Source organism: Nasonia vitripennis, chromosome 2 (assembly GCF_009193385.2).
Source record: "Nasonia vitripennis strain AsymCx chromosome 2, Nvit_psr_1.1, whole genome shotgun sequence".
Lineage (NCBI taxonomy): Eukaryota > Metazoa > Arthropoda > Insecta > Hymenoptera > Pteromalidae > Nasonia > Nasonia vitripennis.
This window is the reverse complement of record NC_045758.1, coordinates 2611634-2637487: the sequence shown is the minus strand read 5'-3', so window position 1 is coordinate 2637487 and position 25854 is coordinate 2611634. Positions and strand designations below refer to the sequence as shown.

At 39.7% G+C, this 25854-nt stretch overlaps 4 protein-coding genes across 6 annotated transcripts; 1 reads left to right on the top strand and 3 right to left on the bottom strand.

Annotated features, from left to right (window-relative positions):
* Positions 1-1098: 1098 nt before the first annotated feature.
* Positions 1099-6915, bottom strand: LOC100113672 (cofilin/actin-depolymerizing factor homolog). The gene is made up of 3 exons (XM_001602442.6): positions 6472-6915; positions 2301-2543; positions 1099-1974 (listed from the first exon to the last, which is right to left on the bottom strand). The coding sequence occupies exons 1-3, from the start codon at positions 6472-6474 to the stop codon at positions 1774-1776; spliced, it is 447 nt and encodes a 148-aa protein (XP_001602492.1). The 5' UTR covers positions 6475-6915; the 3' UTR covers positions 1099-1773.
* A 2305-nt stretch (positions 6916-9220) lies between these two features.
* On the bottom strand, positions 9221-14397 carry LOC100117263 (RNA polymerase-associated protein Rtf1). The gene is made up of 6 exons (XM_031923272.2): positions 13808-14397; positions 12427-13099; positions 12116-12350; positions 11299-12025; positions 10951-11206; positions 9221-10863 (listed from the first exon to the last, which is right to left on the bottom strand). The coding sequence occupies exons 1-6, from the start codon at positions 13886-13888 to the stop codon at positions 10757-10759; spliced, it is 2079 nt and encodes a 692-aa protein (XP_031779132.1). The 5' UTR covers positions 13889-14397; the 3' UTR covers positions 9221-10756.
* A 147-nt stretch (positions 14398-14544) lies between these two features.
* LOC100117231 (WD repeat-containing protein 81) lies at positions 14545-22483 on the top strand. Of its 3 annotated transcripts, none has more exons than XM_016982181.3 (22): positions 14545-15189; positions 15263-15425; positions 15497-15752; positions 15839-16001; positions 16079-16627; positions 16700-16845; positions 16912-17105; positions 17178-17777; positions 17862-18303; positions 18376-18672; positions 18763-18899; positions 18989-19696; positions 19765-19940; positions 20011-20288; positions 20361-20460; positions 20547-20724; positions 20810-20892; positions 20985-21275; positions 21360-21653; positions 21721-21870; positions 21945-22051; positions 22141-22483. In XM_016982181.3, the coding sequence occupies exons 1-22, from the start codon at positions 14953-14955 to the stop codon at positions 22370-22372; spliced, it is 5781 nt and encodes a 1926-aa protein (XP_016837670.1). In that variant the 5' UTR covers positions 14545-14952; the 3' UTR covers positions 22373-22483. The 3 variants fall into 3 exon arrangements, with proteins under 3 accessions (XP_016837670.1, XP_001601532.3, XP_016837669.1); XM_001601482.6 differs by having other exon boundaries at positions 18763-18920; positions 20364-20460; XM_016982180.3 differs by having other exon boundaries at positions 18763-18920.
* Positions 22405-25586, bottom strand: LOC100117190 (RAD50-interacting protein 1). Its single transcript, XM_031923271.2, has 10 exons — positions 25262-25586; positions 24945-25183; positions 24703-24876; positions 24495-24629; positions 23932-24416; positions 23699-23864; positions 23466-23631; positions 23146-23372; positions 22776-23072; positions 22405-22689 (listed from the first exon to the last, which is right to left on the bottom strand). Exons 1-10 carry the CDS (start codon positions 25385-25387, stop codon positions 22506-22508), a joined length of 2199 nt encoding a protein of 732 aa, XP_031779131.1. The 5' UTR covers positions 25388-25586; the 3' UTR covers positions 22405-22505.
* Between the last annotated feature and the right edge of the window lie 268 nt (positions 25587-25854).

Sequence of the window (25854 nt, the reverse complement as noted above, 5' to 3'; positions counted from 1 at the left end):
ACAAAAGTGAGTTTTTCCTGGCTAAATATTACGATAAAATTGATATCGATCATGAATATAACATCGGAGCCAACTCAATTTTACAACCGCCCAAACTCTCGAGTGCGCCTCGCTAATTTGTCATTGCCATCGAAATGTGACGCTGATAAAGTGTAATCTGACAGTCAATTTGCACAACAGTGCGAACTATGACACGCTATGTGTATACGAGTAAGTATATAGCTTTTAATAGTCCGCGATATTTCCCTCTGCGAATATCGGCGCACAAACGATGCGCGTAGCTTCTCCAGCGAATTTGGCACAAGTTTAAACCTTACGCAACAGCTGAAGCGTCATTTTTCAAGCGGTGCCATCAGTGGATTCTCTTTTTCTCTCTCGTTCGAATGAAATATCGAAGCGGAAACGGCTTTTATATATTGAATGAAGAAACGCGTATATAAGGAATGCGCCGCGAGTACCTATGTGTACTTATGGCGATCGTCGAACAATGGATTTCACTGTCAGTGTTGGCATCCGACGAGTCAGATGGCGCTGGGCGTCATTTCTCTGACCGCTGCTGCTGCTGCTGCTTGTGTTGGCGAGAATCGGATGAAAAAAAAGTATGCGCCTCAGCGACTTTTTATCGGATTTTGCGTTATTTATAACAAGAATTTATCTCCTTTTTTCCTTTCGTTTTATTTCATTTTTATCCAGTCAAAAACGAGAGAATGATAGCGAATGCTTGTTTTGTTCTTTCTTTATCTTCGTCGTTGGAGTTTGCGTATAAAGTAATCAATTTTAATGGCAAATCAAAGCGTGCACCATTGCCGACTTACTTTCTACGAAAGGTGAGTGGCACTGAATGGAAGTACGATGCGGGATAAAAATCCATGGATGATTTCATACTTCGAATGCAATCAAAAGATAATTGATAAATTTGTTTGCATTAGTCACATTGATGCGAGAGGAATGATTTCAGAAATGGTTATTCTTATATGTGACATTGCATACAAGTCTGCTAAAACGAAACGAGAATCGAAAAAGAAAAAACAACTTTAAAATAACTTGAATAGATAAGTTCGAAAAAAAGGGTAGTCAATCAATTGATATTTTACAAAATTAGGAAGGTAAGATTTCATTATTAATATTTAAATCATAAAAGCCGTCTACATACTTTTTTACCTCAGTTATGTTCAATTACGCATGCACTTCAAGTACCTGGTAGGTTCAGGCTTAGCAGTTACTTTGAGCGGTTATGACGAGGAAATCGCACCGAGACCGAGTCCCAAACGCGTCAAGACATTATTATGAAATGGATTTAATTTAAACATTATACAGCCTGTGACAAAAAAATTCAATTGTTTCGCTCTCCTACATCTTGACAGTTTGTGGTATATCCGTACGCTGTTATTACAATAGTTTTTCCTTATATAAATCTTATTGTTACATTAGTTTAGCGATATTGATTAAACCAGGTTTTCTTTTTTATTTGCTTTTTTCCACACGATGTAGTGGCGGCAGCATGACAAAGTGTGTGACTGCGTTACTTTTTTTGTCCATAACGTACGACGTAGAATACTCCCTCCCTTTGTATATTGTAATAAACGTTTTCCAAAGTGAAAAACATGTAAAAACACGAACTCCCATTTATAAACGGTACAGAACTTTTTTTTATGTTTTTGTTTGAGGAAGGGGAATTTGTGCATTGTAGCCCCTTTGAAATCTTTAATGATTATATTTATCAGATTGGTTGTATATTTTGTTTGCTTGTTTGTTTGTTGCTTTTGTCGTCGCTTAGTTCCTGTCGGTGGCTCGGAGTTTCTCTTCGACGGCTTCCTCGGAGGCCTCCGAAAGGTCCGTCGCCTGGATGTACTTTTGCACACCGACGAGGGACTTCTTCAGGGCATCGAAAGAACTGGAGTACAACATCTTCTTCTTGACCTTGGCTGTGTCGGGACACCACGACATCAGGAACAACTTTTGTTTCTTGGAAGCCTGCGAACAGACGAGATAGCGATTACAACTTTGAAAGAAAAGAACAACATTGCGAACCGATAAGCCGATTGACGAGTCCGATCAATTATTTCAAGAACAATTCGCGACTCCCCGCGATAACGCGTCCACCGATGTGTGTGTGTGTGTGTGTGTGTGTGTCGTCACACTCGCATTTTTCCCAAAAGACTTTAACCTTTAAATAACTCGCGGCTTATAAATATCAATACAGCGGCGACAGCGAAATGCTAAAAACGTAGCGCGCGCAACTTATTGAATGAACAATCGGCGAGACAAAGCTTCGTCGGAAATAGACGGATTATTCATACCTCAGAAGTTCCCTGGCATTGATGAGTATACTCAAAGTCGAAGAGGCCATAGCGGCACTCGCCGCTGCCGCCCTTTTGCAGATCCTCGAGGAAAGCGTCGTAGGTGGCGTCGCGCGGTCCAATCACCTCGACGTCGATCTGCTTTTCGTCTTTGATGTAGAAGATTACATATCGGTGTTTCTTATCTTTCTTTATCTCCTCGTAAGTCGTCTTGCAAATATCCGCCACAGTTACTCCTGACGCCTGAAAAAGAGAAAAAACACAGTCTCGCGTTAAGTAGGTACAAATACGAGCGAAGAGTCGCAGGGGGGTTAAAGTGTATTGCGCAACAAACCGCTTGTTGTTTTCACGATCCCACATGGCGAACGAGAAAACACAAATTTATTAAACAGCTCTTGGCAACTCGCACCGGCGTTTATATATACGCGATATTTCAATGCTCCGAGAAGCGCTCTCTGCGTCAATGGGCTCTTTTTTATTTTAGCTGGCCGTTACGCCACGATTATTCAAAAACCAAAATACCCGATTATCGCTCTATATACACATTCTCACGGTTATAATTGTTAATCGTAACCGCTTAAAAAAAAATAAGTTCGTCACCAGAAGCGTGACTAATGCACCGGTTCGGTGTCGATAATCCGGGGGTTATCGCCGTTCTCAAACATCCAGAGCCGAAGAGAAGCAAATTTCCCCGAGAGGTGCGACACAGTAGCCCCCGAGCGATCGTTACGTAACGCGTGTGTGCGCGCGCGCACGTGTGTATACACACATCGGTCTCTCTGCGTTGCACGCGCTTTTTGCGCCGGGCGAGAAAGGGCAACAAAACTCGGGAGAAGAGAGAGAGAGAGAGAAAAGCGTCGACGCTTTTTACGCGCGCGATGTCTCGGGGGGTAATCGATACGCCGTGGATGTGCGGCGTTTTATACTAATTTCGCGCGAATCGAGTCGCCGATCGATATCCACGGTAAAATCAGCGTCATGAGAATGTAACTGATTAAATAACAATTCATCAGCAGGAAAAATCCAAGCGTCGAAAATCGAGCTCTTACATTCCCCTCGAGTAGCAAAGCTCTCAAGCGTCTCTCTCTCCGCACGTGTGTGTCGCGCGCAGAGAGAGAGAGAGAGAGAGAGAGAGAGAGAGAGAGAGAGAAGCACCGGCGCACAGCATACTAGATATAACTTTAGAATAAGATCCTGGCTGCTTTCTTTAGCATCGGATTCGCGCGTGGGAAGACTTTATTTTTATACGCGGCCGCCGCGCGAACCGACGAACACGACGGACTGCGAGAGCGCTTTTCAGCAGTATTATAATTTTTACACGGAAAATACGAATGCAAGTTCGTTACACCCTTGCGAAACGCCATCAACAGTGTGTGTGTGGCTTGGCTAAAGCGACCGCTTAATCGTCAGGCTGCACCTGTAATACGCGTGTAGTGCCGCAAGGATTGTCAATTGACCGAGAGGGAGAAATCGGAGACACTGTGCGCGTTGTCGAGATTTTTCGCACGGCTGTGTGTGTGTGTGTGTTGCAACACGCGCGAGAGCTGAAACTTTCGCGTTACGCTATTGATCGCTCGCGGATGATTTTCCGAGTATCAGCGATTTTTTAAAGCGATTCCCTCGAGCCAGTTTTTTTTCAGCGAACGAATCAGTGCAAGCGAGTGACATCCACGCGCCGTTTACGAATCTTACATTACAGCGAAACGAGCGATTTTCGAGCCGGCTAATGGGCGCGCGATTGACGCATTTTATATCGTTATAAAAAGATTTTATAGCACTGCGTGGCATAAATCCGCATTTATGTCACGTCTATCCGTGACATTAGCAGTCCTTTTTTGCACCGTGAGGTTAGCATGATATACACGATGCAATAAAGGACTACTTATGGCACAGATAGACGTGACATAAATGCGGATTTATGCCACGCAGTGCTATAAAATATCGTACGATACACGCGTCATAAGTCGATCTTCATGGTAGTGCCGTAAAGTACGACTTATACCACTAGTATCGTAATGTACTATTCACCATCGTCAGCCTGAGCAGCTGCTGCTGTAGGTTAGAAGAGCTTTTTTTCCGTACACGCAACGAATAACACCGTGAATGGCGTTTAAATGCTATTTTCGTCCCGCTTCGGCTACATTCGGTTACAGCCGTGCTCTCCGTAAGCACACAAATAAGGAGCTCTATATCGGATTCACTTTGAATCCAGCCGACGGCTAAAAAGCACGTTATTTCGCGCGACGATAAGTATGCGCTCGGTCAGGTGAATCAGAAGCGAGTGAAAAAGAAAAAAACACGCCTGTTGCTACGATCGTCGAAATTTCGAGGAAAACGCGCAGACTATCCAACAGTCTCCGGTGGATGTATATCTCTCGTTGCTCATCGCTATTATTACGGCGATATCGCGCGAGTCGGTTCGCTTCCACGAGCTCTCTCATCATGCATCTCGATTAATTTGAGAGAAAACGTTGCACCTGTGATCGTTAATTAGAATTTCCAATGCCATAATCAAAATCGGGATCGCTCGCGTTAAAAAGAAAATGATCAAGAAGCGTCAAGATGGGCAGCGGCTGATATGGGCTCCGACGTAAATAGTGGGCGATCGCGTTTAAAATTCATCGAAGTGTCAAGAGGTTCGCTTCTCCGGATTCGTGCACGACGCCGCTGCGTAAAGAAAATTTCCCTGGAAAGGGCGAATGCGAATCTCCGACCTAGCCGCGGCATGCGAAGCCTTGACCCCTAAAATCCGCCGGGCGTGAGTCAACTCGTGCACGAAATTTTTACTCCGCGAGCGCTCGCGAGTGACTCACTCGCAAGGACGGCAATTTTTTTTTTCCCCCCGAACGAAGAAAAATAAAGCAGCTGTAATACGCGCGCAATCGAAGAAGTCACGTCGCCTTCCCTGCTGTTATCCGAGTGCAAAGGCGCGCGGCGAGCGATAAACAACAAAAGCCGCGCGAGGGGCTAGAAAATCTCGTCTCTCTCTCTCTCGCTCACCCACACTCGGCATCGGCCTCTCCCCGAAAACCCCCCGCGCCACACACGGCTCGACTCCGCGCGCGCTTGCTTGGTGTCGGTAACCCCGGGGCCAAAAAAAGAACCTCAAATCGTCTCGCCGCTCTGCGCCGCGTTAAATAAAGTCGGATGTGCCTACTGCTCGCAGCTCTCTCTATCTCTCTCTCTCTCTCTCGTTCACTATTGGAGAGAGTGCGAGAGAAAAGGATCCCGTAACGAGCATTGCACAGGAAACTACACGCAAACGCCTCGCTCGCTCGCTCGGTCGCGCGCGCGACGCTCTGCATTCCCATCCTTCTCTAGCTCCGTCTCGCTCGCACTCGCGCTATATAAGCAGAGCGAGACATGCAGGAAATCAACCGGGGTATGGCCAGCAGCAGCGCGCACACACATATATATAGATACACAGGAACACAGAGAGCGACCGGCGCCCATGCGAAATCCTGCCGAGGAGAGAACGCGAAGCTCTTTCCAAGCCCCGATAGACTGATATCGGCTCTCGTGGCCGGCGTCGTAAAAGGGAAACGTCGACGAGAGAGGCCAATAACGAATTCAGCGGTCGTCACCAAGCGTGCCTACCTCTTTCTCTCTTTCTCTGCAGTTAGCACTTAGCAGCGGAGATAGAGAGAGAGAGAGAAAGATGATTCATCCGTCCGTCCATTTTCTCCGACTCGCGGCGGTGTTCCTGCGAGCCGGCTGTTTTGCTCGGGAACGCGGCTACGAGCGTATGCTACGTTTCGAGAAGACGAGGAGGTTTTTGGGGAAGAACGTACAGCGGAGGGGACGCCGGTTCGCGGAAGGACCTGGTGCCGCACGCGAGGCGGCGCCGGGTGAGTGCGAGAGAGAGAGGAAAGATGGCGGACGTGCAAGTGAGAGAGAGAGAGAGAGAGAGGGAGAGCGCTTGCGTTTTCTAACCACAAAAGTGCCGACTCGCGCTTGTTCCTCCTCGTCCTTTTCGATGCGCACACGCTCGTCTTCCTCGAGATCGACACTAGTCTACACGTCGAGCGGAAGTTGATCGCGCGATGTAAAGGATTACCGTCGGCGCAGAGGAAAGGACTCGCTCTCCGTCCCTCTCTCTCTCTCTCTCTCTCTCTCTCTATCTCGCGAAGGGCGGCAGCATACATAAGCGTAGAGACGTGTAATACGTTACCATTGCTCAGCAATCGGTCTGTGTCGTGGCCAGCGACAAACTCTCGAAGCTCTAAAAACGAACTCTCTCTCCCTCGGAGATAGAAAACAACAAAACACAGCAGTCTCCTCTGCGGCGGCACTACTAGCACTAATCTCTCGTGTGTGGCTCTCGCTCGTCGCAGTCGTCGTCGTCGTCGGGAGAGAGAAACGAACGGGCAGCGACGGTTTGGCGGCGTATACGTGTCTGCGGCGAAGCGCTCGCTCTTGCCGCTGTGCCGGCGTATGTGTGTGTGTGTGTGTGTGTGCCTGAGTGCGTTAGTATATACGACGCGTAGGTCTGTGTGCGTGTTAAAAAAGGAGGCGGCGCCGCCGGCGGGAGAGAGAGAGAGAGAAACGTTCGTTCGACCGGGGGTCGCGTATATAGCGAGCGGAAAGGAATAGGGAGGTTCCTTGCCTCGCCTCGGCTCCTCGGCTGTGTTCGGCTCCGTTCGCCGATGTAGCGGAGGGGGATAGCGCTGTCTCGCTTCCTCGCGGACGCTGCGTCTGTGTTCCGATGCTTTTTGCGCCCGCGAGAGCTGTGCGTGTGTTGGTGCGTGGATTTTGCGCGTTTTCGACTCGACGCAAGCGCAGAACCGAGTTTTGTTATTGGGTGATACGCCGACGGGGCTTCGGACGGTCATTCGACGCTATATAACTATAAGCAAAGATTCGCCAGTCTGAAAATCATAGACTTTTTTTATACTTGTAGAGCTCGTATAAAAAAAATTTGTCTGATGACGTAGGTGTGTGCAAAGTACTGACAAGTGCGGAAACATTTTTCTTTGGTATAAAGCTTTAGTGATTAAAACAGGGCAATACGAGTTGTGACGGTCACCTTTCCCGCAAACTCGCGGAGAGCAGCGGGCGGCGCTATTTTTCATCCTCTTTTCTTTTCGTTCAATAGCACGCGCGTGCGCTGTGTACATATATACATATAGGTACCGCTATCTCTCTCTCTCTCTCGCTTCTTTATCCGCGAGCCGCAACACACACACACACACACACACTTCTGACACGGTGTATACGTATATATATATACTTATGCCTACACCTACCGCGGAGTATATTTTGAGTTTTCCACGTTACGTTCGAGCGCGTGCGTTTTCTCGTTTCTCGTCTGTTTTCGTGCGCAAAATTTGGCGCGCGAAGATGCTTCGTGAGAATATATATATATATATAGTGGATTAGCGTTATAGATACAGTATATACCTACTAAAAGATTATAGGGGAAAGGGCGAGCGTCCCGCGATGCTGATATTAGGATTGGAGCAAAGGCGGCAAAATTCAAATGGTGGTGTCGAGTTTGCCCCGAAAATTCGATCGAGTATTATCGAAATTTTTAATTCTTCTATGAAATGAAATACATGAAAAAATACAGTAGATGGTCGAAAGCTATTTTATAGACACATCTCTGAAAGCTCACGCAAACAGGTGAAACGGCGCGGATAAGAGATAGTAGAAGTAACACGCGATAAAAAGGAGAGCACGACCGAGACCTTTACCTTTTGACAAGTGGCCTTCGAAGGTTGCGCACTAATTTTTTAACGTAACGACGATGCGCTATCGCAGCCGCGACTTCTTGACCTTCCCAATACAGTAGAGATATGAGATTTCGTTCTTTTTCATTTTAAGTAATTTAGCTCTACTACCATCAATAAGTTGCTGCACGTGCTGTCTGAGATGCAATTCTTCTTGCAATCACTATTCTTTTTTTACATTTATGCAATAAACAGTATATATACTGGTCAAGGATAAATAAACTAAAATTGTAGTCATTTAATTAGGTAAGATCCGGCGACTATAATAACCATTATTCATCGTAGCCAATGCCTTATCCTTATTGTGCAACAATAAAAGCATCCTGAGAATCGTTGAAAATATCGCTCGGCCGTATATAATTCGCGAAATCTCGATGCGTCGTTGTCCATATACGGCAGAAAATGAAAATCAAACGCGCCGTCAGTCACGATAATAAACCAGTAGTCAGAGCATCGTCACAATCATAATCGCAGAGCGAGAAGTAGATTAACGTCGGGGGGTGGGGCTGGGAGAGTTTCGGCACATGTCATCGACTCAGCTCCCGGCTCGCGGCGGCCGCGAGCCAATCGCCTCTAAGGACGTGGGGAAATTGCCTTATATGGGCAGCGGCATGCATCTGCCGAGTGAGAGAGAGAGAGAGAGAGGGCTTGTGTATACGTACTCTGTGCGCAAGCGTATGTACACGTTGTATATGTATATGGAGTACGCAGTAGTACCCGGCATAGTTTGCGCTTCGGAGAGCGCATGACTGCGATGGCTTGTTGTGTATTTGGAACGAATGTAAGAAGCTTTCGAGCTTGCGAATGAATTCGGATGTTTTTTTCTGAGAAAATATGAGGCGAGGAACCATTCGTTGCAGGTTGAATTATTTTTTAAGAGATGACGCGGCGTACGATAGTAAAGTAGACCGCATGCCACATGGTCGGACTTGTGCGAAGAAAGTCGAAGGCCTCACAGGGAAACCTGCTTTACCGATTAGAATATACTGAGCGCTTTCCCGCTAAAAGCGCAAAGATTTTAAATGCGGGTAAAAATAAAAAGAAATCTTATGGGATTGTCTGTTCTGAGATAGAGTTGATCGATTCGAAAAGAAAGGCTTGACATTTTCAAAACTGTTAACAAAAATCGACACATTAATTAATACATTAAAGGAATGCGTATGGAAAAGTGGTAATCAAAACGTACAAACATTTTCTTGTATGATGGTATGATTTTTATTCGTAAGTACAGGAAATTGTCGCTACGCATACATGCATGATTTGCAGTAACAGTTGGATTGTTCACGATTACTATAATACTACGTCGAATATCTAAATAAATAAAAAGTGAATTTTTTGTGTGTATGTATATTTCAAGTAGTATCGTAAGATTATATACAATTGTATAACAAATATTCATGAAATATACATCTTATGTACATACATCGGAATACTGCAGCGAGCGCCGTTATAGAGATGCCTTCGTTCCTATTACAATTTATTATAATGTACAGTAATCAGTCCAGAGTTTAACATTTTTTTTCCCTATCTAAATATAAATGCTGAATCGCAAAACAAACATTCTTACAGAATTTGAATGTGTGTAGTGCTTTAAAAAATCGAAGCATTGCCCTAATACAAATTAAGATCGCAGTCCAGCGTTTATTCTTAATTAAAATTCTTATTTTTACAAAAACCATAAAGACGATTTCTTGTTTCGTTCAAACCAACTTGCCACGAAATATCATCTACGTCAGTTGTGTAACACTAGCGTTAAATTAAAATATCTAATTTTCAAAATGCAGGCTTACAATTATTTCAATTTTAACATAAAACGCTATCGTTTGTAAAAATATATCAGTTTCTCTCTACATGAGAAACTTTTTAAAAAAAGAACGCATATGCCTCTAAAAGAAAATACAATGTATTAAAAAGAGAAATTATTAACAAAAACTGTTGAACTTATTTGTTACTAAGATTGTAAAAAGAAAAATAGATTTAGCGATGCAAGTACATAAAATAGAAAATAAAAAAAATATCCTTAGCATAACGATTCTGTATTTGTTGTTTCCCCATACAGATACTGTGAAAAATAATATTAATACTGTTCTGTAGCTATTTCACATTACAGAAAATAAAAAAATATATCATACTCTAATGGAATAGTAATCAAATTATAAAGTTATGAATAAAGTATAACCTGCATTTTGAAATCGTTAACAGTTAAACGTTTTTTGTCCACACAATTTATTTGATCTTACATATGTTCACAAAGTTTAACATTAAATTTACGCACTTGAGACGCAATATTCGTACCACTCCACAAAGTGATGTAGAAAGTAAACAGTCTCAGCTGTTTTCTATGTCCTATATTGGACTAGTGATCCGCGTATAAGATGTATTAAAAAGTACCCATAGTTGTTGAACTTTTACATAAAGTTCGACAGCTTACGTCATTGCAGATTTCCAATGATATCTGCACAGTGTGAGTTATATACTGACTCACAACATTATTAATTAAAATAATCAAAAACCAGTGTTTAAATGATCAAATTGGATGGATCAGTGTTGCGAGAGCAAAGTATTGTAGAACTTCGAAGGCTTATTATCCAAATTAAGCAATGACACTCGACCGCCATTATTTTTTATTTCAATCACGCTCTCGTTTGTTCATTAACAAACAATTAATTCATAACGATAATCCCTTGAGTCACTTTTCGCTCGATTAAATTTACGTTTAGAGAAACGTTAGATCAAGCCACGTTTCTTCTTGTAATCTTCCAAGTTCAAAGACCGACGGGGTCCTGAATCCTTCATATTATTAATAGGTTTTGGAAGAACATTAACTGGATTGTCTGAAATTATAAATGTACTCAATTAGATCATGGTTGATAAACAAAAAAGTATAGTAATCTAAAAGCTTATTATAGACAGTAACTTACTCGCTATAGGGACCTCCAGATCTATCATAATATCGAAATTATGAGCATTAAATAAATCTGTGTTTTGCTTTTTCTTGACTTCTGGTATTGGCTCTTTCTCTTTTAGAACTGGTTTTTGTACAGTTTCAATTACTTTGATAGTAGGAGCTGGTTCCTGTTGCTCATTATCATCCTTTTGAGAAAACATTTTGGGCCTTGTACTTCGTCTAGTAAATGGATCATCTACCACTTTACCTCTATTTGCTTTGATTTCCTCCTGTAAATGATAAAATTTAGTGTCAAGATACAAGTGCGAATCTTGTCTGTTTTGAAAACCTGAATAAATTTTTATAAAATTTTCATACTCACCAAAATTGCTTTTTCAGCTTCTTCCACATTTTTCTTACGATTTCGGTCGTTAATATATGAAATGCTCGAAATAGTTGCAGATCTTTTCTTATCTAGATCGGAGGCTCGTTCTTCCAATTCACTAATTTCGATATTAAGACGACTGGCAGTCTCGTCATCTCCTCGGCAGTTAGCAGCATCTCGCTCCCTCATCAGTTGAGCCTTCTTCATTGCGTAGTTGTACGGTGTTCCCTTGAATCGACCCTTTTCTTGGACAATTTTTTCTATATCTTCCTCCTTAAATTCGTACACCATCGCCTCCTTGATATCTTTAAGTTTTTGGTCCATTTCCTCAGAAGTAGGCATAGAAATGCCCTGCAAAGCACAAGTCTCTTTCCATTTGAAAAACTCAGATTCTGTGAACTCTTGATTCGATACGAATTCTAGCCTAAATACACGCTCTTGTGCTCCGTGTCTTAGTTTCAGTCCTTTGTTAGTTTTGGTATTACCTAATTGGTAGATTTTGGCTGTTTCACAAACACCACTGATTTCCGCAACTCTGTACACTGGTCTTCCGTTATTATTTCCAATACCGATTCTGACGAAACAACCCTGCGCGACTCGCTCAAAGAATGGAAGATGCACAAATCTCTCGATTTTATGACGTGATAGTCGAATTTTGTTCAAATCTTCTTTTGTATTAACATAGGTCACTTTTTTAGATTTCGTTTTTACACTACTAACAGATCTGAAATAAAGCAATAAAACAGTTAAATTTATTGTATAATGATGAATTATTAGGCATTGTTAATTGCTTATTATCATTTTAAAAACTTACTTCTTATCGTCATCCGAGTCAGAGTCTCTTGACGAACTAGAGGAAGATCTTTGCCTTGATGCTGGTTTGCTTGATTCTTCTTCATCACCGCTGTCTGAGGAACCACTATCATCTGAATAAATATCAGATGCTTTGAGTTTTGTTTTAGATCCACCCTTGTGATCTCCCTCTAATTCTTCTTCGTCATCCTTTGATTGCTCTTTCTGTTCTTCCATTCGCTGCTTTTCTTTTTCCTCTGTAAAGCAGTATCGAATTTCCTTCATAAAAATTGCTTATAAAAAGTATTAATATATTATTAGTATTTTCCTTACCACGCTCCCGTTTTTCGGCACGCTTTGCTTGTAATGCAGCCATAGCATCAGATTTCTTATCCTGCTTTTGTTCAATTGTTTTTTTGCGGTCTTTACTCCTTTCCTTAGGATCTGGTGCTCTATCAACTTTCTTTTCATCGCCACCTTTCTCTTTTCTTTTAAACTCTTTTTGTTTCTTTGCTTCTTGCTTTTTTTGAATCCTAAGTTTTTTTTCAATTTCGAACCTTCTCTTTTTTTCTTCTCTTTGCTCAATGCGTTTGAAAATTTCTTGCTCTCTTTCTTTTTCAGTCATTAGAGCAAGTCTTGCCTGATCTTCAGCATCTCCCATGAGCTTTTCATCATATCCATCGTCAAATTCTTCTTGGATTGAATCAGAGTCACTAACATCTGAATCTGATACCTCACCTTCTTCAGGCTCTGAGACTTTTTCTGGCTCCTCCTCCTTTTCACTATCACTTTCTCCGCTACTGGACTTTGTCATCTTCCTTTTGGTTCTTTTTGCAGGTACCTTTTTCTTTTTTGTTTTACCACCCTTTGCATTCCACTCGTCGTCAGAATCTGACGTATCTGAGTCAAAGACCTTGCTGTCCTTCTTATTCGAACTGCTTGCTTCGGAACTAGAGCCATCATTGCTAGTCTTCTTTTGTTTCTTTTTTGCCAAAGTCAGTAATTCCTAAAAATTAGAAAGTGAATTAACTCTACAATGATTTCATAATTCATTTTTATGTTAACGAAATAATGATGTATCATTGTTTGACTTTAGAACAACATTCAACAACTAAAAGGTTCTAAAACTATCGAAATAAATTTGGCAAAAGATCTCAACTATACACCTAGGCATGTTATTATTCTATTTATGCCAAGTTATAAGTATATATGAAAGTTGCTTACTTGCCAAATAATAGGATAGATTCGGAAAGATAAAGATTTCAACAGTTTTTCATTATTATTAGATAGTTGAGCAGACATACAGTAAATTAATTAAAATAAGTTATTAGTGGATTCTAGAGAGTGATAAGAAAAATATAGCAAAACCTAATATTTCTCCCAGTACGATGCTGCACTTTCAATCTATGAGAATCAAAAGAAAAGCAATTTACCCTCCGGTTAAAACGAAACCTAGCCTTGCATAGCAAAGTAGACTTTTCCAGTAGACCTGCACTACAACGGGTTTTCCACAAGAAAGACGTATAGGCTTGAGAAACCCGAAAACAATCAAGGAAAACGAGGTTATGTTAGCAACGTTTTCCCCAAGACTGTAAACCCGTGTTTTCCTCGACCGACAAAACATCAAAGCAAGTCAATCCGATAAGAAAGCCCAACTCTAAAAGAATATCAAGAAAAACAGCTGAAAAAAATTAAATAAAGCAGTATAACTAACGTTGTCTAAATCGGAGCCACTCTCCTCAGAACTCTTGCTGCTGTCCGAATCGATGAGCGCTTGGCTTTTCCTTTTAGGCATCCTTGACGAGCAGCTTGGGACAAGGCAACGAAAACGAGTGCTTTGGTCCTCAGACAAGCACCAGCACCTTGGAAAAACACTCGCAGGTCGTCCTCTAGCTGAGTTTGCGCAAGGGTATATACGAATCTCTTCTCGGAGGCTTGCAGCTGCGCGGCACTACTCGGCCTACCACGATTGCAGAGTGTGCAGAGTGCAGAGTGCGTCTGCCGTCTGTGCGTGTAATGTAATAGGCGCCGGTTGTGGAGGCGAAGGTGGCGCCAGAGGGCGCAGGCGCAAATCAAGCGATCACAACACTGATGCGTGGTGGGCTTACGACAGGACTCGGAATTTTCGACGTGTCGCGTGTAAAATATGTCATTTATGTATAATATGTATAATATGTAATAATATACGTGGTATATGTCGTAAATGTTGTTGGCCGCTTTTCTATATACCGACTGAAAGCCCAACTAACCACATCATAACTTCTCCACACCATTTAATTTTACACGTACTTCGTGGCGCTGATGGATACTTTATAACAAGGCGAATGCATATACGTTTATAAAAATAGCGGTGTAAAATATGTAATATTCGACGCGTAATATTATATACGTCCCCACCACTGACACTGCTAGTGCTATAGCGATATATATATATATAGGTCAATAGCTGTCATTGTGAGCGTGAGGTTAGGACTGCGATATATGAACAATAAGTTGTAATATTTATATGCGTTACAAGAAAACGATTATTTATCTGCAAGTCTCTTTATCTGCTTATTCGTCATTTGGGAAAACAGTATTGATGGCATTTCAAAGAAAGTGAAACGCAAGCGATGCGAATAATTTAATCCAGTGCTTATAATGACGTTTGAAATGGCAAAGGGGCAGACACTGCAGTATTCGCTGAGTGAAAACAAATGAAGACTTTGGACAATCGAGATCGAATTTCCTGATAATGCGAGGAACGAGTGTTAATTATTTATTAATTATGCCTTAACAGAACGATTCCAGAATGTAAAGCACGATTACTCTTTCTATTTGGCAAGGCTGAAAAAGTAAACAAAAACATTGGAGCTCAAGATGAAAGAAGAAGCTTTGAGTATGGATATCCTGAAGAAGGAATTGAAAATTCCTGAAAAATATTTGATATGGGCAGGGGAGAAAATCAGTGCCACTGTGCACAAATCCTGGCTCATTGGATTTTTAAATCTTAATCCAATTCAGTTTGTGGTGCATGATCAACTCAATCCGGATGAAATAGCTGCTCAACCTTCATTAGAAGAGCTTGGAGCTGGATGGTCCAAGGTTTACCTTAAGGTATTTCAGAACTGTATTTTGCAAAATCTTGCTTTATAAACAAGCTATAATAATATTATTTGCTATTCTGCAGGTCTACAAAAAGAAGCACATAAATGTTTTTACACTGCCAAGAGAAAGATGTTCATTAACAAGTTCCAAAAATGAAACTGAATTAACTTTTTCTCAAGTGCTACATTATGTAGCAAAAACCAATTATCAAAATCTTTGGAAAGATTTCTACAAGAGATACTATGGTGAGCTAACTTCATATGTGATATTTCAAGTATCATCAGTTTAGTAATTAATTTAACATGCTTATCCACAGCTCCATGGACTACATTGGATCACAGAGAACAAACAAATATAATTGGATGTACTACTGATGTGGAATTGATGAAAGAAATAATCACTCGCATGTACAATTGTACTATAGTGCAATTTCAAGAAAATAATTTGACACTTGTTAAAGCTGCTGCTGTCAATCGTACTCATTGCAACCTGTTACCTGCTATATTAGCAATAGAAACTGAATCTGCATTTATTATTTTTTATGAACAAACAGCAAAATACTCTTTGAGAGAGTAAGAGATCAATATTATTTTGACTTAAACTTAATTTACTTCTTGACTTGGTATACAATAATTTATATGAATATCCTTATTTTTAGATGTGTAACATACAGTCCTGCAGCAATATCAACAAGTTATGCAAAACCACTCTTTCTTACATATCAACTACTAAGATTATCACGAGATTTGCATGATTGTGGTCTTTTATTAGGTGAAGTTACTTTGAGTAATATTTTAGTTATGGATAATCTGAATGTGCAGGTATGTCAAAGAAAACTTTTTATTAATTATTTAAGAATCGTGTACATTGGACTAAATAAAAACAATATTACGTTTAGGTTTTGCCAAATTTAGAAGATAATCTTCATTTAATAGATAATCCCAATGAATTTGAAAACAGCAAATCAGATGCAAAAGCGAATGTAAATAGCAATACAAATTTGAGTATTAGTGAGCTGTGTGAAATGTGGGTACATGGCCGTTTGAGCAATTTCGATTATTTAACGGCGTTGAATAATTTGGCTGGTAGAAGATACGGAGATCCTAGTTGTCATCATGTGATGCCGTGGGTCACGGATTTTTCGTCCCGGTGCGGCGGAAATTGGAGAGATTTCACAAAATCAAAATTTAGATTAAATAAAGGTGATAGACAACTTGATCTGACATTCGATCCGGAATGCGCAGAAGTTGGCTATCACGTATCAGACGTATTATCAGAAATAACTTACTATGTTTATTTATCGAGACGTTATTCGAGATCTATTTTATGTAAGCACGTAAGACCTTTATGGGTACCTGGAGAATATCCTGCATCTATTCAAAGATTGTATGATTGGACTCCTGACGAATGCATACCGCAGTTTTTCACTGATCCAAGCGTTTTCAAGGTAAAATGTGGTTAATAATCTGTCTATTTTTACACACGTACAACGTAGTTACGAAATTTGTTAAATTTTCAGTCCATACACGAAGATCTACCAGACTTAGAAATACCAAGTTGGGCAACTTCTCCTGAAGATTTCATTGAAAAACATCGCGAATCTCTAGAAAGCTCATACGTTTCTGAAAGACTTCATCACTGGATCGACTTAACATTCGGCTACAAGTGAGCTTTATACATTTTTACGAACACTAGTAATTTTACAACAAGCTAGTAATTTTCATCTTATAGACTTTCAGGTCAAGCAGCTATCAAGTCTAAAAACGTATGTCTTCATCTTGTCGATAATCACACGAATCTGTCAAACTCTGGCGTCGTTCAGCTCTTCACTAATCCACATCCACAAAAAATCATTCAATCGCCCTACTGGAATAAGATTCCACCTCGGTTGCGAAATTTTTCCGTAGATGAAAGATTGGTTTCAAGTAATTAATTGTCGATATTACTGCTCCGATGAAAATTTCTACAATTTGAAAGAACAATGTATTTTTTTTAAGGCAGCGACGAGCCGATCAGTAAAGTCGGCAATGACGAGCATCGCAGCTCAGGCGACGAAGAGGAGGACTCGCACGCGGTCACTGTCTCGAATGCTACTCGATCATCACCACTAACTTTCAGCCGATTGTTGAGTCGATCCCGAAGTTCGCTGCCTCTGGTTGACGACAATATCAAACAGGAGAAAGTCAACGACCAGCCTATTCTCTTGCCTAAGGATTATAATCCAGCCGCGGCTTTGCTGCAGGTTGAGACAATCCACGCGTTCATAAACAAGGTCAGCCACAAAGCGTATGAACCGAAAATTTCGACAGTCGATGGTACACCCAACCAGAGGCTTGTCATCGCATCGGCCAGAATGAAAGAGCAGCAGATTCTGGGTTGTCTGATCGTAGAAATATTCTTGGCCGAAAAGTTTCGAGCCATTTGGAAGGTCGAAAAGATCTCGTTTTTTAGCAGATTAAACGCGAGCTTGAATATCATTAAGAATACGCCGAACGCCTTGCCCAAGTGTGTACAGAGCGCGGTTATGCTCTTGCTGAGGATCGACGCGATACCAAAGAGCTATAACATTGATTTTGCGGAGTCTGGAGATAGTGCGGGTAATTCTTTTAAAAATAATTTAGAGACGTTATATTTTATGGACTGAGAAAAATTGAAGTTAATTGTTTATAAATATCGTATAGGCACTGCTCCGTCAGCTCAAGCAAACGCAAACGTTTGTCGGTATCCAACGGTGACGTATATGGGACTTCCACCGCCTTCAGCTCATCAGATTCTTCAACCATTGCTCTCTGGATTACTTTTTCCCTCCTCAAAGTATCTACAATATCTTTATGGAGTTGTCGAGATGATTCAAGAGTACAATAATCTGTGTCGTGAGCTGGACCAAGTCACGCAAGGTATAGAAGATGACGGTAATATGGAGAAGACGAAAATAATTTTTCTGTGCAAGATCAATGAGTGCAAAGTCAAAGCTATCGCAAACGAACTAGAAAAACTACTGCCACACGCGGGAATACCTACGGAAACAAGTTTGCAATTGATCGTGCCCCACGTGAAGCAAATTTTTGAGCAACCTTTGAGCGCGGTACTCGCGGCTTGGCATCTGTTTGATCCCATTGCGCGGTGAGATTTCTGAATTGTTATAAAAATGTGATTGATAATAAAACACCGTATTTTTATATATTGCATTTGTAGAGCTCTGGGGCCTCGAGAAACTGCCAGCATATTCCTTCATCCAATCATGAATCTCTACGATAGAGGTTCGTTAATGGATAAACTGTCATTTGCAAACACCTTGCCGGGAAACTTAGTAACAAAATTCAAGACTGTTAGATTGTATCATAGAAGCTTTTTACTAAAATTAATAGTCCGCCTCGGCCTGAGGTGTTTTCTAGACAATTTTATTACTCCTCTTGTGGAGGCTGTTGGTGGTTACAGAAATCACTTATCAGGATCCTTAAATTCCAATCTCGATAAAGCGGGAATTTTGAAGTAAGTCTTTGTGTGCATCGTTAACGCGACTTATTATTGAATGAAACGTTTTAATACAATGATTTTCTATATCAAACATATGACTTTCAGAGACTGTGATTTAACTGGTAGTAGCAGTGATGTAGACGTCATTCTCTCGCCGCTTGACGAAGATTCTTCCGTTGAATCGGAACACGTACTTCTAATGCTAAATGAAAATAAACTGGATGTTGGCACAAAGAGTGATGGTGCGTCCGACAATAGCGATGGTAATAATTAGAGGGAAACTTTTACCGAATAAATCAATTGTCTGAAATGAGTAATCATATTTTTTTAGGAGTTTTCGTAATGGAAACCGAGGATACATTCTCGCCGTCACCTAATGTAGAGACACCTCAAAGTCTAAACTTCGACTTTAATCTCGAGATTGAGGACTTCAGTAGCGAAGCAAAATCGTCATTTTTAAGCAGCGCTAAATCACCAATTATACCCATACCAAAGACTCTTGACGTGACCGCCGGCAAATCCGTACCGGAGTTCAACAGTATTTGTTGCAAGGTAGGTAGTACGACGACCAGCGAAGATTTTCCTTTTCCTGGTTCCTTAACGGAAGCGATCAATCCACCGAAGAGCGAACTTTGTGTCGGTGTACAAGAGGAAAACAGCAGTTCAACTGAACCGGAATCCTTTGTGTACGTACAAAAAGAGGATGAGGTGTCCGTGGTTAAAAAAGAAGCTAGCGATGATGAAATCATCACTAGTAAATGTCAGCAACGACGATTTACCTACACCGAATGTTCGGCATCAGAGATGAGTGCAGAATCGGTGATTTGGTTGTCGCATCGTTTGGGACCAGTTCTGACGGCTCGATACCTTTCGCGCAATTTACTTCGAATGCTGACGTTGTGCTACTTTGGTAAGGAGAACTTAACGCCGAGCTTCGACAATAGCGATAAATCCGACGAATCTTTCGAGTCAAACAAACTCAGACTATCGGGTGACGCGAATGCCGTGAAAGTCCTGGAGTGTCTCAGCTCTATTGTTGGTAAGTAATGATGGCCTTTCAATTCTTTTTAATTTCATGAGCAATAAAAAAAATATTATATATTGTAGGTCTGTATGGAGAGCACACCATTGTCTTGCAGTATTTTTCCCACATGACGGAACTTGTAGCACAATGCAAACGTAAACTAACTCCAAATTTAGAGGGAGGACTAATTTCATGTCTCGTCCTACTTATTCATGTGATCCCTTATTTAAACGATTCTTCGTTAATGGATGTTATTCATGTGAGTATAGTTAGAAAATTACTAAAACATTGTAATTGAATCAAACTGATTTTGAATTTACGAATTTTAGGAAGGAATAGTTAAATCAATTCTGTTACCTACCGTCCGGATACTATCCACAACTAGATTTACGTTTCCGAATGGGGCAATGGCTCGTTTTGTTCTAGCAAATAAATATCTTGAAACCTTATTTATTTTAATAGTTCGCTTGGGTAATGTAATGGCAAACAATCACTTAACTACACCTATTCAACGATTTTTTGCCGCTTTTGAGAAAGTTTTTAACACGGATAAGCCACAAAATAATGAAGATGATTTAAACATTTCCAAAGACAACAATCGTTTAAGGTACGTGTATCTCATAAAATATGATTTATGATTTCATAGAGTTCTTCACATTTAAATTTTAATCTCATTTAGCAGCTCACACCCAAAATCGAGTACTGATTTTGCTAATACTGAGTCTTTCTCGCCGTCTACCATAGAAGATTCAAGTAACGTGGACTCTAAAAAATACAAGGTATATTTTTCTTACACAATTTTAACTGTTTCACGAATTTAATGTAAGAACCTCTCAGTGACCGACTATGAAATTTTATAATTCAGGCATTTGAAGAACTGAAAGAAGTATTTTCAGCGTCGCTTGCTCACAAAGCTTATGTAGCGTTCTATCGTCTTTTGAGTGATGAAATCATGGATGAATTGATTAAAAACCATCAGCTTATACGCGACCTGTTTCACGAATTCGAACAGGAACTACTTTTCCCCGCATCATCCAGCATTCGTAAGATTACTTTTTCTTAATTTGATGGTCGATTTACACAAACATCTTATAAAATATTTCAATTAATTATTCATGACCATTATAGCATCGGAAAATAAAAAATTCCTAGATTGCAATGCTAAAGGTTTTGGAAAAGTATCCACGATAGGAAATAAAATAAAAGTTCAGGTGTGTAGCTCTAGACTTTATTTTTGCAATCATCACTCGAACTTTAAAGCATAATATGTATATTAACGCTCATATTTTCACATTTAAAATAGGATTTTATAACTACGAGGACTCAGGGAGCGGACAGCGATTCTTCAACGGTCAGAGAATCGAGTCCTTTCTCGTCTGCAGGTCGCCAGCTCAGAGGTAATTGGTTGGCTTACTGGGAACACGAAATCGGCAGATCGGATAAAGATACGAAATTCAACATTAAGCAAATAAAGCTTCAAACATTTTCTGGTCACACCAACAGTGTGAGATGCATATATGGACTCGATAACGAGAACAGTTTCATGAGCGGGGCTCGAGATAGAACTGTCAAATTATGGAGTTTGAGAAGTCAAGTACGAGAATTTAAATTATTAAATTTGAATAAAATTTGAATAAAATAAACTCACCAAATTGAGATTTACTATGGAATCTTTCAGGGCGACGGCAGCGTTGTTTCTTCTTGCCAATACACGTATGCAGGCCATAAGAAGTCCATTCTTGCATTGACGTTTTTGGAATCCCTTCGATACGCCGTCACTTGCGATGGCACTATTCACTGTTGGGATCCGTTTATGGGATCATTCCTTGGTTGCCCAGAGTCTCCAAGATTAACACCTGTTAATGTGTTGGTAGCGAGTCCAGCACCTTCTACGACAATCTTTGTCGCGACTGCAGATATTACTTTAAGGGTCATAGATTGTCGTACATTCCAGTACGTCAATGAAATGAAGGTTTGTTACTTTTTATTCGTATTATCATGAAATAAAATTGATTCGCTGTAACGTTTCTAAATTTTAGGTATCCATGAATCCTACTGGTTTAGTCAGGTGCATAGCAGTAGCTCCAAGTGGACATTGGGTAGCACTTGGTCAGGCTTCTGGTTTTCTCACTATTTTAGATATTCGCACTGGTTTGATAATTGCTTCTTGGAAAGGACACGAATGTGAAGTAAGAATCAATAATTTTCCTAAATATTTTTTTTGCAAGCCGTATTTCTGACAACTGTTATCGTTGAATTTTAGATACTTCAATTAGAAGCTTTAAATGAAACAACAATAATAAGCTCTTCACTGGATCAAACTATTGCTGTGTGGAGCGCAGTTGATGGAAAACTAAAGTTCTACTTGAAGTGAGTTAAAAATTTCAATTCAAGTTCAAGTGGCTGATATAATCGCGACATATTTTTTATAAATATTAATTTATGAATTGATTTTACAGAGGTGTAACTGAGCCAATACATTGTATGGCAGTATACGAGCAACAACTTATATCCGGAACAACGGCAAACCGAATAGGCGTACATTCGGCAGTTGAAGTATCCGCGTCATATTCGTTTTCAAAACTTCGACATGATGCTTTCAAAGGGGTTTTAACTGCAATGGCGCTTCTACCTCTGAACAGATTGTTGCTACTAGGAGCTGACAATGGCAATATAAACTTGATATGCTAAGATATGTGAAAAAGTTGTACATACGTTGAATGTAAATATATAATAGATCAAATTTATTTAATAATAATAATCTATAAAAAAATATTTTCAAATATAACGAAATTCAATCGATCTCAAGCGATCTCAGTCTTTGTCATCTAGTACTTATATCCATTCTGCTTTTCAATACTTTTAACGCCATGCGACCGGAAAGTTGATAAATATTGACATCTGCCAAAACTTCCTTATTTAAATTCTCTTCCTCATCCTCCAAAGCTTCTATTAGAAGCATAGCTGAACCAATTAGCATATTTAACAATATGCAGGCCTCTCCAATTCTTAGAAAAAAACATTGTATGGGTAATATTAATTTAACAAAAGAATTTACTACAAAATTACGATAGAAACTTCGTAGTTTACTTACAAAGAAAAATAGGAGTCTGATTTATTCGTATACAATCCAAAAAGAGGAAATAGATTTCGCTTGATATCAAACTGCAATTGTGCAGCACCTCCGGCATTGAATTGATTTCGAAGAACAAGTTCATCAAATAAATACTGATCTAAGCGTTTTGCTAAACTTATCCACGATCGCTCAAATAGCGGTAGAGCAAGAGCATTGTTGAGGCCATTCAAACGATTAGCTACTTCTTGAAACATTGGGCAACCGGTTGGAGTAACTGATGGAATCGTGTCTTTATCGAATGACATAGCAAACCACCTAGAAAATATTTTATTTAGTATTCAGTTTCGTATTGAAAATATTTTCTACTTCCATTCATAAAGATCAATACTTTTCATTGCAGTATGGTCTACTCTTAGCTTTTATTTCCATAAATACAAAATCGCCAATTTCCGTCATTAGTTTATTCTCCAATCGTTGCAACAAGCTTATTACCTCATCAAACACAGTTATTTCCTTTTCACTATCTTCTATGAACGAATCTGAGAAATCGTCTTCGTGCATAACCACTTCTGCATCTTCAAATTGTTTTTTGAAAAAATATAATTTCAAAAACGGCTAAAAATATTCATAAATTTCAATTCTTTTAGTCGTTTATACATTTAACAATGAATTGAAAAAGTCGATCACATAATTTTATTTTTAACTTACAACACTGACTCCCCAGTCTTGTAATATAATGGTCACATAGTACAGAGTATTCAGGATTGAGGGCATGAGAGACAAAAGTGGGTCTTTGTAATCTTCATGAAGCAGCTGCAATAATCTTACCCTCCAATCGTCTATCAGCTCCAATTGTAAATCTAAAAACTGCAATCTGTAGGATCAAAGTATGTATTTTGTTTGCTTGAGTTACATTAATTAAATTCAAGTATCTTATTTACCTATGTCCAGGTTGCGGCAAATGGTTGTACCTATCAGATATTGTACTCAGAAGAGTAAGAAAAGCATCTGCACATTCAGTAACTTTCATGTCATCTTTTATAAAACTAGGTAATCTTGCCCAGGCTGTATCAGAGCTCAGTATTGCATCCATTCTTTCAGTGGCATCTGAGAATATAAATTTATAAGAATCACTTTTTAATTTGGATTGTTACTACGCTCAAAGTTATCTTACATTTCTTTTCCATTGTAATCCATTTAACGAATATCTGTGCTTGGGTAAGGACAAACACAGTGGCAGGTTCTGAAGCTGGATAAAAAAGAGATTCTCTAAGCTCTCTTTCAAATCCAAGGGCTTCATCAACAGTATGAGCAAAAAGGGCGTCATCAAATTGCACAATAGCAAGTTCAGAGTTGAGCTTCTCAACAGCTAGCTGCACTAATGCTCTCATGAATTGAACTTTAACATTTATCTTGTCAAAACCAGCTGTATAAGCTATTGGTTGAACCATTTTTTCAACCCATTCAAAATGATCTCTAATCCAAGTAAGTGTTTGTGTTAAAAACCATTCAGGTTTATCACGTCTATTAGTCTGTTTAACACCAGTAAAATGATATAAAAATCTCTGTTTCAATGGAAGTACAAGCAATGTAACTGGTAAGCAAACTGGTGGAAAACTAGCTGATAAACCCGCTGAAGGCTGTTTTATCATGCTATCTCTATAAATGCATGAATTAAGGAAATAACTTTATCACTCATCCATTTAATGCAAAATTTGAATGAACCAAAAAGGATACGGCAATTGCAAATGAAACAGATGCTCTGTTATTATTTTAAATCTTGCAATGGTTTCATGGCTTGGTGTAGTTGTTGTAGTTAAATTATTTCCCAGAAATGGCCATTTTAAAGCCTTCAATATTTCTGCATATTCTCTAAAACATTATTAAAAGAAAAAAGAAAATTAGAAACTATGCAAATAATTGTGAAAGCTATTTTTATTCTTACCCAGCCAATTTCTTTCTGATTTCAGTGTACCAATAATTCAAAGTACTATCAACATAATTTTTCAAATTTTTACACAATGAGCTATCAAGATTCTGAGAAGTTTCTTTTAAAATAACATACGATGAAATACAAGCTTCGTCATTTCCTGAGAGTAGAGACACTTCTAGCTCCGTACTGAAAGAATTCACATGCAAATTTTTCACTCATTTGATTTATTTTTTAATTACATTTTGACAACATACCTCAAGTCTTCAATAAATTTAACAAATTGTAAGTACAAGGATGATCTTTCTAAATAAGTAATGTCATCGATAATAGTTTGCAGCTCTGAAGTCTTGTTTTCCTGCTGCAATCTCTCCTCAATACTCAAGCTCACTGACTGACAACTTTCTTTCATGTCGTTTATACATTTAACAATTTGAGTAACTTCTTGAACAGCTTCCTGGATCTTTGATGGTGCCTCTGAAGAAGCCAAAGATAACTAAAACAAATGTTTTTTCATATGCTTTACGCGGTCAAGTATAAAGTGTCTTCCAAATTGTTTGTAATATAAACTTACAGACTCCTCGACTTTACTTTTGTCATATTCTAATTTGATGTGTATCCGTTCGATTTCCTTTAAATTTTTCAACGCAGAGCCCAGCTCATTGTTGAACTTTTTAATCACTTTAACCTTCACATCCATTCTACTTCTAAATGTACTCCAATCAAGTTTCGTCTTATTTACACAACTCTTTCCACTATCGAAGAATATGCTGATGAAGTATGAGTATAGCAATACATGAAGTTATTTTTCATAAATAAAATTTCAATGTTCTAATTTGTCTAAACCCACATATGTGAGTATCGTGTTATGTTCTAAATGTTCGATTTACCGCAAACGTCGTATATATATGTTCGGTCCGCGTCCACGTTCTGTGTCTTGTGTTCAAATGATGTTGGGTGGCATTCGATTTTCAATGTTATATGTTGCACATATCGTTCGTGTCAAAACTGATGACATGTCCTACGTTTTACATTTTAAATAGCGTTCTATGGATTGAGCGTGATTTGGACGCTGTAAGTACGACAGATTAACCATATCTGCATTTTCGCGCTAAACTAAAGCTGGATGCGGAACATGCGGTATCGCGAAAGGAACGAACGACCGCG

Bases quoted from the DNA above. Each gene is read 5' to 3' on its own strand.
- LOC100113672 (XM_001602442.6), bottom strand. The intron at 1,975-2,300 runs GTATGAATAATC...GTCTGTTCGCAG, and splicing joins AATGCCAGGGAACTTCTGAG to GCTTCCAAGAAACAAAAGTT.
- LOC100117263 (XM_031923272.2), bottom strand. From the start codon at position 13,888: ATGCCTAAAAGGAAAAGCCAAGCGCTCATCGATTCGGACAGCAGCAAG. The intron at 13,100-13,807 runs GTTAGTTATACT...TCTAATTTTTAG, and splicing joins GTGGCTCCGATTTAGACAAC to GAATTACTGACTTTGGCAAA. The intron at 12,026-12,115 runs GTAAGTTTTTAA...GCTTTATTTCAG, and splicing joins GACTCGGATGACGATAAGAA to ATCTGTTAGTAGTGTAAAAA.
- LOC100117231 (XM_016982180.3), top strand. From the start codon at position 14,953: ATGAAAGAAGAAGCTTTGAGTATGGATATCCTGAAGAAGGAATTGAAA. The intron at 15,190-15,262 runs GTATTTCAGAAC...GCTATTCTGCAG, and splicing joins GGTCCAAGGTTTACCTTAAG to GTCTACAAAAAGAAGCACAT. The intron at 20,289-20,360 runs GTACGTGTATCT...AATCTCATTTAG, and splicing joins AAAGACAACAATCGTTTAAG to CAGCTCACACCCAAAATCGA.
- LOC100117190 (XM_031923271.2), bottom strand. From the start codon at position 25,387: ATGGATGTGAAGGTTAAAGTGATTAAAAAGTTCAACAATGAGCTGGGC. The intron at 24,877-24,944 runs GTATGTTGTCAA...GAATTCTTTCAG, and splicing joins AAATTTATTGAAGACTTGAG to TACGGAGCTAGAAGTGTCTC. The intron at 22,690-22,775 runs GTAAGTAAACTA...TTTTTTTCTAAG, and splicing joins TCAGACTCCTATTTTTCTTT to AATTGGAGAGGCCTGCATAT.